The 9,867-nt window shown below is 43.3% G+C and overlaps 1 protein-coding gene across 1 annotated transcript in view; it reads right to left on the bottom strand.

Moving 5' to 3' along the window:
• Positions 1 to 2,928: 2,928 nt before the first annotated feature.
• Positions 2,929 to 9,867, bottom strand: part of CADM4 (cell adhesion molecule 4) — a gene marked incomplete at its 5' end in the record, with an annotated part of 735,914 nt that continues 728,975 nt past the window's right edge. Inside the window, 3 exons of the mRNA XM_082274726.1 lie at positions 2,929 to 3,800; positions 8,014 to 8,142; positions 8,715 to 8,887. Of these exons, the coding sequence (XP_082130852.1) occupies positions 3,691 to 3,800; positions 8,014 to 8,142; positions 8,715 to 8,887 (412 nt within the window). The 3' untranslated portion in view covers positions 2,929 to 3,690. The remainder of the gene's footprint in view (positions 3,801 to 8,013; positions 8,143 to 8,714; positions 8,888 to 9,867) is intronic.

The raw sequence follows: 9,867 nt of genomic DNA, 5'->3' as shown, positions 1-9,867 counted from the left end.
ATTAACGTCGGCACAAATACGGGTGTGCAACGACTGTAAAAGTTCTCTACAGGCGGCAGGGCTGGTTGGGCAGGTGTAAGTGGCTGGTAACCGGTTCACGCACAGAGCTCACAATGCCTCAACCCAGCTTCTCAAATCACTCTCGTTCTCCTGTTTAAACCTGTAACTTATGGCTGCACTCACTCCCCCCGCCGCCTGCCCTTCCTCGCTAGGGACTCCAAGCTGTGCTGATTTTTGCCTAATTAAGGCGATTAAACAAACATCATGCTCTTAATATCATGCCCTGGGCTTGCACAAATGACAGAATGTCCGGCTTGCTCAGTTAAGCCATTACTGGGAGCGCCAGTGCCTATCCAGAATGTCCAGAAGGGGCCGAGCTTCCCATCTTGCAAAAACTAAGGCCTTCCAGGCTTGGCAGTACCACCTTTACCAGCATATACCAGGCTTTGTCATTAGATGCAACTGAATCCTTCATTATGACCAAGGTCTAGCATGGCTATAGATAACCCTCCTCTTTACCTGCTGTTAGCATCCTGATGAGCTACTTTTTTTTTTAGCTATTGATGTAGCATATCTACCCAAGAGTAAGGGGTGCTGCTAAAGTCTTAGAAGTGCTAAGACATCCTGATGAGCTACTTTTGGGGCTTTTTATTTTTTTAGCAGTTCATGTAGTATGTCTGCCCAATGATCAGGGGTGTTGCTAGGATCCTAAAAAGCTGGCCATAGATGCAGTCAATCTGCTGCAGTGCTGATCAATAACAATTTACCAACAGTCCCATTCAACAGCTGATCCTTTGATCGAACAGAAATGGCTATAGATGGATCACAATTCATCTGGTCCCTGTTGAATTGGCCAAATTTCAATCTATCTATGGCCAGCTTTAGGCACCTGATGAGCTACCTATTTAACCTTTTTTGGTATCTGCTTGTATAGTATATCTACCCAAGGGTCAGGGTTGTTGTTCCTAAAAGACCTAAGGCATCCTTGGGTACGACCAATAGCATGTGGCAAATACATTTGGAAGAAATTATTAAAAGTTGGAGGGATGAAATTAAGGTTTTGGAACCTCTATACAAGTTCTTTCAAACAATTGGTACTTTGTATCACTAGAGATTGAGAACTGCTTTCAATATTGAGATTAGAGAGACAAGGGGCCCTGTTATGGCTTTGGTATTGGCCCCCATCAACAAAGCTATGGCTTGGTTTCTTCCTAGCTATGGCTCTGTTTTTTTTAACTATGACTAGTGAGTTTGAAGATATTTACATATTTTAGGCTGGGAGTAAATGGTGCAGTTTTCTTATATTTTAACCCTTTAGCATGTTTACAAATGGTTGTTTTAGGCCTTGTACATATAGTCTTCAGTATGTGAAACTCCAACTTTTACAACAAGCTATTACAAAGTATTTGCAAACCCTCTGACAAACCTTAAACATCTTTGTTGAAACTATGGTCCCAATTTGTGAGGATTAAACACAGGTCTTCAAGAGGACCATACCTGTGGAAACTGTGCCCAAGCCCAGGTTCACAGTGGGGCCATTTTGAAATCGTGTGAGTTCAGCTGAGTTCCTGCACAAATGTCTATGGAAATCGCCCCCCCCCCCAAATCGCCAAAAGTAGTACAGAAACTACTTTTGGGAAGAACCGTGACATTACCATTGCCGGGAATTGCCTTCGATTTGACATGTAAAATTGTATGTAAAATCGGACCAATGTGAACGTGGGCTGAAAGAGGCAAGCAGAAGGCAAAGGACTAGTCACCAGTATGGCCTGTGGTCCCTGCAGCTGATATTTTCCCCATTACTGACTTACATGCCATGTTCTGCACTGTGTGTCTGTGCAGAGGCATCTATCTTGGTAATGGCAGGACTTTGCTTCTTCATGCCAGAGCCACCACCCCACAGGATGGTGGGGAAAGTATTTAAGAGGAGACATGCAGAAAATACAGATCCACATATAGACGTTCCCCGGGTTACAAACATCCGACTTACAAACGACTCTTACATACAAATGGAATGGGACAACAGGAAGTGAGAGGAAATCTCCCCCTAGGAAGGGAAATTCACTCCTGTAAGAGTTCTCATGTGAAAAAGGTGTCTCCACTGAAGCTTTATCACTACTCCTTGTTTCCACAACTACCCGAAATTTTCAAAATCCAGTTTTCATAGGGACAGAAAGTGAGGTGAAATCTTCTGAACAGAGGTACAGACAGCAAAACAAATGTTGCAGGGGTGTTAACCCTTCCCTATGCTATCCAAAAAAATGTAAAAATTATTATTTTGGCTGGAGCTACACTTAAAAAATGCACCTGTTCCGACTTTCAAATTCAACTTAACCTACAGACCCTATCTTATTTGTAACCCGGGGACTGCCTGTACGTATAAAGCAGAAGCAGGGAGATCTTAGTACTGCAGATTCTAAGGTGCAGCTTTCTCTGCAGCAAGGAGAACAATGATCAGTTCAATAGTGACACCATCAAATCTTATCGCAAATCTGGTGAGATTAGCAGTTAATGTGAGCAATGCTTTAGATTCACTGCAAATATACAGCAATTTGGAGGGAGGGGGGAGTCAATGTTTAAAATCTGTACTGCTAGATTTTGAGATAAATTCAAGACAACGGCTTAAGCACAATTAATATTACGAAGCGCTAAATATTCCTAGGAGGTCCACTTTAATAGTAGTGCTGGCTGTCGCTTTAAACAATCTGGTAGCATGCTTCCGTAAACTTCAGCACTACCTAAAAGTTGTTGAAAGCCTCCGGAAACCTCCTAGCAGCTTGTTTAAATTTCCAGTCAACACTTCCATTAAGATCTGTGTCCATCCTCTTTCGGGACCTGAAATTTGCTTTAAATTTTAACATAGTTGCCTGAAGCTTGCTGAAAGCCTTGCAAATATTTTGTAAATATTGCTGTAAACTTTGCTTATTCACATGTATGTCCAAAGCCGAAGACTTTACTATGGAAATAAAATATTGTTAGAGGGCCATTAAACATAAAAGGCAGGTTGGTTCATATGAAAGAGTTTTTAATAAAAGACGTTGGTAATATGAAAGACTTGATTCTTTTTAAAATGGAGATGAGAGTTAAATATTTTTCAGCACACAATTACCTCCCTGCCCTGTGTTTACACAGAAGAAAATTGTGGTTGCCACTTCCAAGCCATCCCAAACTGGCAGCTCACGTAGGACAAAAGGGGTGCTCAGCAAAGCAGCATAAATATTATATCTGAAGAGGTATGGGGGATTTTTTACAACCATTTTTGGGAATGCCATTAGAAGCTCTTTCGCATAACAATCTCTTTTCTCCATTTTAGATTTACTGTTCCTTAAAACTATATTTAGGCACCAGTCACTTCATTTGCACAAACACAACTGCCCCAGAGAGCCTATGTATGGCCACAGTCAACGCTCACTTAAATCTTGCACACATCACGTTCAGTTCAGCAGTCTCTACACCCGGTTATTGACCCTCTTAGGCTGTAGGAAGCGCAGCAATAAGTTGACACTGCTGATCCACTTACAGCAGAGGCTGAGTCCGTCTTCCCTTCTACCCATCTTCTATAGTTACCTATCCCCACACTTTCTCTGCTTCCCCATTGCCCACCCTCCAAAGGAAAGATTAAATTAAAAAATCAGGTTATTAATACTGTGTTGGGATTTGTTTCTTCTGTGTCTTTTTTTTGTTTCCCTTTTAAATAAAAAACTCCTCCTTTCGCTTGTGGTTCTCGCCTCCGTTTAGAAATGCTTCTCGGGCTTCGCCATGTTCATCCAGTCCACTTGCTTCATGAGTCAGGTATGAGCCTGCAAGAGACAAGCATGGTTTAAGATGAACTCCAGGCAGAAATAAAATACACTAATTAATGCAGTTCTGTATCCATTTATACATTGTTGCATTTCTTTTTTTTTTATTGCGAGCAATGTAACTACTTAAAATTTTCTCTTGTAATCTCCTGTACAGCAGCATTGAGTATGGTGAGAGAAAGATCTGGGAGCCAAGCAGGGGTGCTGCATGTATATACAGTATATGCCAACAAAAAAAATGGACTGATAGTAGGAGAACGGATAGGGAGATAACCTCATCCCTCTCCTGCTGCTCCATCAGTCTCCTGCGGGATGGGGGTGGACTAAGAATAACACTGTATCCCTTATTGTAAGTGGTGGAAGCCTTACATAGTTATTCAGGTTGAAAAAAGACACAAGTCCATCTAGTTCAACCAATATAAAAACAACCATACAATCCCCATATACCCAATCCTTTATCCACAGTTGATCCAGAGGAAGGCGAAAATTCCCAGCCAAGCATGATACAATTTGCTCCAGCAGAGGAAAAAATTCCTTCCTGATCCCCCGAGAGGCAATCAGATATTCCCTGGATCAACTTTACCTATAAATGTTAGTACCCATTTATATACATTTAGGAAAGAATCCAGGCCTTTTTTCAAAGCAATCTACTGATCTGGCCAGAACCACCTCTGGAGGAAGACTATTCCACATTTTCACAGCTCTTACTATGAAGAAACCTTTCCGCATTTGGAGTTTAAATCTCTTTTTCTCTAGATGTAAAGAGTGCCCCCCTTATCCTTCTGTGATGACCTAAAAGTGTATGTTATCCTAAAAAAAAAACAAAAAACGATCCTGTGCCCTTAAATCATTAACAACAGCACAGTGCTTGTGCTGTGTAATTTGGCCTCCTGTATAACCTGAAATACCTGGCTGATCCTGTTCCCCTGTAAACTAATGACAGTTTGTCATGGCTGCCAAGTTCTGACACCGTGGTCAGTTTACGTGCCTCCATCAGCCGCTGCTCCCCTCTCCCCCTCCCCTCCCTGCAAGTCAGCTCGAGACACTGCCTGACCCTCCACTCCTGCTGCTATAAAAATTATATTATATTTATACCATCCCATCTGTTATATAACAATATGTGTCCCAGTGCCTGTGCTGTATAAAAACGGGGTGTTCTGGTAGATCATAAGCTTAGTAACAGCATGCAATGCCAAGCTTTGGTTTCTAAAATAAGCAAAGTCCTTTCTTGTATTAAAAGAGGTATGGACTCCAGAGAGATATCATTTTTCTCCTGTAAAAATCATTAGTAAGACCTCATCTGGAATATGCAGTTCAGTTTTGGGCACCAGTTCATAAAAAGGATATCGGGGAACTGGAGAAAGTGCAGAGAAGAGCAACCAAACTCAAAAGAGGCATGGAGGAGCTCAGCTATGAGAATAGAGTAGAGGAACTGTTTTTTTTCTCTCTTGAGAAGAGGGGATTGAGGGGGGGTGTATGATCATCATGTACAAACACATAAGGGGTCCATATTGTGAACTTGGTGTTGAGTTATTCACTTTAAAGTGGTTGTTAAGCCACTATGTTATATTTATACCATCCATCTGTTCTAACGTTATGTGTCCCTGTGCCTGTGCTGTATAAAAACTATGCCGATTTCTAACTTATCTCAGAGCGTCTCCTGGTGCTCACGTGACTCCTCGGCTCTCTCCTCTCCCCGCTGACAGCTATAGTGGGCAGGGCCAAGAACTCCCACTGGCATCAATCAGGAGGAGGGAAGGAAAGGAGCAGAGAGCCAAGGAGTCACCTGAGCGCCGGGAGATGCTCTGAGATAAGGTAGAAATCCGAATAAATCCTTCTCCACCATTGATTCCCCCAGTTCTACTGGTATGTATGATGCATGCATATTCTTAGCCCCCAAATGCATTACTTTACATTTATCAACATTAAACCTCATTTGCCACATAGTCACCCAAGTAAATAGTACACTGAGGTTGGCTTCTAAGTTAGCGACATCCTGTAAGGACGTCATTCCACTGCATAGCTTGGTGTCATCTACAAAGGCTGAAATGGTACATTTAATCCCAGACCCTATATCATTTATAAAGATAATAAAAAGTAAGGGTCCCAACACTGAACTTTGGGGTAGACCACTGATAACCTTAGACCATTTAGAGTAAGAATCATTAGCCACCACTCTCTGAATTCGGTCTGTAAGCCAATTTTCTATCCATTTACAAACTGATCTTTCTAAGCCCGTAGACTTTACCTTACACATTAGCCGTGTGTGGGGAACTGTGTCAAATGCTTTTGCAAAACCCAAGTATATTACGTCCACAGCCACCCCTCTGTCCAAGGTTTTACTTACCTCCTCCTAAAAAGAAATCAGGTTTGTTTGACAACTTCTTGTCTTTCATGAGACCATGCTGTCTGTAGCTTAAAATATTTTTTTCCAGCAAGAACTCTTTCTGCTCTCTCTCCCCCCGCAGGGAAGATAGATAGCAGTGGGAGCCATTGGCTCCTGCTCCTGCCAATCAAATCCTGTGACGGGGGGACAGACAGGGCAGCTTGGGATTGAGCCCGCAGGTGTGCCATGATAGGAAATAGCTTCTTATGATGGCACACCATGAAGAGGAGGTGCCAGGAGTGCCCACAGGGAACCTGAGAAGAAGTAGATCAAGGCTGCTCTGTGCAAAACTATTGCACAAACCAGGTAAGTATAACATGTTTGTTATTTTAAAAAAAAAAAGGCCAATTGGGCTACATTTGGCAGCTCATACAATGACAGGGATCCCCCCTATAAAAGGACATTCACTCGAGATTGAAAGGCCTGTTCTTAAGTATAAAATACTCGACATGTAAATGGATGTGTAATTTCTCACTTGAGTAGTTCCAGTGGACTGGTGAGGCCTGCAAGAAGTTGGCTACCTTCTCAGTACCCATCATATGTGCTGCATATGTGTTTTGTGGCACAAATCAGGAGATAGTTACCATGGCTATGGGAATAAGGAATTTGCCCATTTGGGTGTGCATTGGTGAGCATGTCACCCAGACGTATTTAGAAGGATGCAAAAACAAACAAGACAAGGCGCACATCCGACCTAGTGTAATACAGTTTTTGATAGCTGATAGGTAGATGAATAAGATTGCACTCACATGTAGACAACCAGTGCTGGGCATAAAAAGGGTTCCTCTTTCCTGTATGGCCTCTTCAAGTTCCGTCCGTCCTCGGTCTGTGCTGCGCTGCTGGCTGGGGCGGAAATAAATCGGAGACGCCGAAGCTTCAGCGGACTGCTCGCTCGGGAGGCAGGAGGGGATCTTTCATTTCTTCAAGGAGCATTGATCAGGCTTTATGCGGAACTTGAAGAGGCCATACAGGAGAGAGGAACCCTTTTATGCCCAGCACTGGTTGTCTACATGTGAGTGCAATCTTATTCATCTACTTATCAGCTATCAATAAAAACTGTATTACACTAGGTCGGATGTGCGCCTTGTCTTGTTTGTTTTTGCACAGTATACGGATCCGCCACCCAGTGGAGTTGACTGGAGCTGCAACGACTTAGTATTCTCATAGACTAGGATTTGGATGGAAGACACACTAGCAACCCTTGGACTGGTATGATTAACGCACGGATGGTGGGAATCCTTCTTGTGTGTTTTGTATTTAGAGGGATGCATGTGCGAACCCCTCTGGGCCATTTTGTTTGACCCTGGGCTGTCAAGTTAAGGACAGCCAACCACACATGTGGGAGAGGAGGGAAAGAACACAGTGCTAGGACCCCAAGGAAATGGACTCAGTTGTCCATGCCCTGTTTGTCCTCATTATTGGAGAGCTGTTGTAGTGGTAGCTTAAATATGAACAATGATAATTGAGTTTCCAGGGCAAGTCCTACATGGAGACAGATTGCCCTGTAGTAAGGGTGACTGAGTTACACGACGTCCACACGAGGTGGAGGTATTGTCAGGAAAAAAAATGTCCCTAGATTTTTTTCCAGGTTGGGGGCAAACTTTGGAGTGTAGGAATTAGGTGCCTCATTATTTGGTTGAGAACCTCTTTTTGCCTGCTGCTATTACAAAAGTTAACAATAAAATACCTTTCTGGTGAAATTGAGGCCTCCCTTGAGCCAGTATTAATTATGTATATGTTACAGAATGAAAAACAGGTTTGACCATCTAAAAGTTCTACCAATTCATGTATCATCTAGTCCATCATTATCTGAACAAACTCACTCACCTTTCTGTCGGACGGAGCACCAGACCATAACAATCAGGACACAGATGACCAGGAAGACCAGAAGTGCTAAAATCCCACCTATTATGGCATAGGGAACCTGAGTCTGAGCCTCAATGATCGCTCCAGGGTCTATGAGAAACAAGGAGCATGAGGGAAATGTTCAATACTAACAATAATAACTGGACCACAAGAACTCAAAGGACAACTGGGCCAATATTCAATAAAAGCAAATAAAAAATGCAAGGACCAAAAAGACTGCCTAAATCAAAGTAACTGATTAAAGCGAGTTTCCAGTCACCAATGTTTATCAATCAATATAAATGTTCTCTTACTCCTCTGGCCAAATGAGCCTCCCTAATATTGGCCTCACTAACCGTGTGTGGTTATGAGCAAGCGATCCACAGCATCGTGAAACGCGTCAACCCGACACGTCTGTTTGTGCACTGTCTGTTTACTTCAATTATGAGGAATAAAGGAGTTCATTTGCTTTCATCTTACCACCTTGAGTGCGGTCTCAAATACATTGCAAAAGCAGTCTGATTCTTCCCCCAAGAATAAAGAAAGTAAGGAATCAGAGGAGTGGTCCATAGCAAGCAACCAATCAGATAACAGCCTTCATTTTGGGCAAAAAGGACATTTTACTTTCCTCCATGGCTTTTACTTCTTTTGCACTGCAATTTGAAGGTTTGCTTTGTACTCACCATACACAACCAGCACATACTGGTCTGAGGAACGGCCATGTTTGTTGGAGACCTGGCAGCTGTACGTTCCGTTATCCTGCAGACTAAGGGAAGGAATGGTCAGGAGGTCACCCTGGACCTGCGATCGTTCCGGTAATGAGTCATTTAGGCGGCTCCAGAGGATCTCAGTCGGCCTGTCAAGAACAAAATATATGGTCAGTGGTGCTCCAATTCCTATAAAATACCAGAAAGGGGACAGTACCAGAGCTCTGAGTACACCGCAGATAAAACAGACTGCATTTAGCAGTAGTGCAAGACCAGCATCACTTTAAACTGCCTTATACTGTAGTCATAAATATAATGCTTGGAAGCAGAAACAGAGGAGGAACAAGCAGTACAAGAATCATCTATTTCACATATCGGGGAAATGCCTTGTTAAATCCGGTGTGCTTCCATCCTATTTGTTAACCATGGAAGCTCTACTGGGTTAGCATTAAGCATAACAAGCTTACCACTTCACTCACAAACTACTGCACACCCTAACCTCCTCACAATGGCCCTCTGCAGAAGGGATGGAGTTTAACAGCAATATGGCACAGCAGAGGCGTAACTAGAACCTTCAGGGCCCCGATGCAAGAAACCATGAAGGGCCCCCCAGACCCCTGGCCGGGGCCCTTCCCTTCAAGCCCGGGGCTCTTCCCACTAATCCTGGGGCTCTTTAATCTCATTGCATGGCCTTTTATTACAGTCCCGCATCAGGATCCTTTCACAAGTTCTGCAGTGGGCCCCCTTCCTGCAATCTTGGGGCCTCCCCACAGTGGTGAAATGCCAGGGCCCGGTCGCAAGTGTGACCTTTGAGATCCTAGAAGTTCACCCACTGGTTTGCTACCGGGCCCCCTGGAGCATGGGGCCCGGTAGCGATTGCAACCCCTGCAACCCCTGTAGTTACGCCCCTGTGGCACAGCTTAATGAGTATTGAAAATTGAATTTAACCACTTGCTTACTGGGCACATATACCCCCTTCCTACCCAGGCCAATTTTCAGCTTTCAGCGCTGTCACTCTTTGAATGACAATTGCGTGGTCAATACTGTACCCATATGACATTTTTAATAAATTTTTTTTCACACAAATAGAGATTTTTTTTGGTGGTATTTAATCACCACTGGGTTTTTT

Source organism: Pelophylax lessonae, assembly GCF_965119305.1.
Source record: "Pelophylax lessonae genome assembly, chromosome: 12".
Classification (NCBI taxonomy): domain Eukaryota; kingdom Metazoa; phylum Chordata; class Amphibia; order Anura; family Ranidae; genus Pelophylax; species Pelophylax lessonae.
The sequence above is the reverse complement of the archived record's forward strand: the minus strand, read 5'-3'. Positions and strand labels throughout refer to the sequence as shown.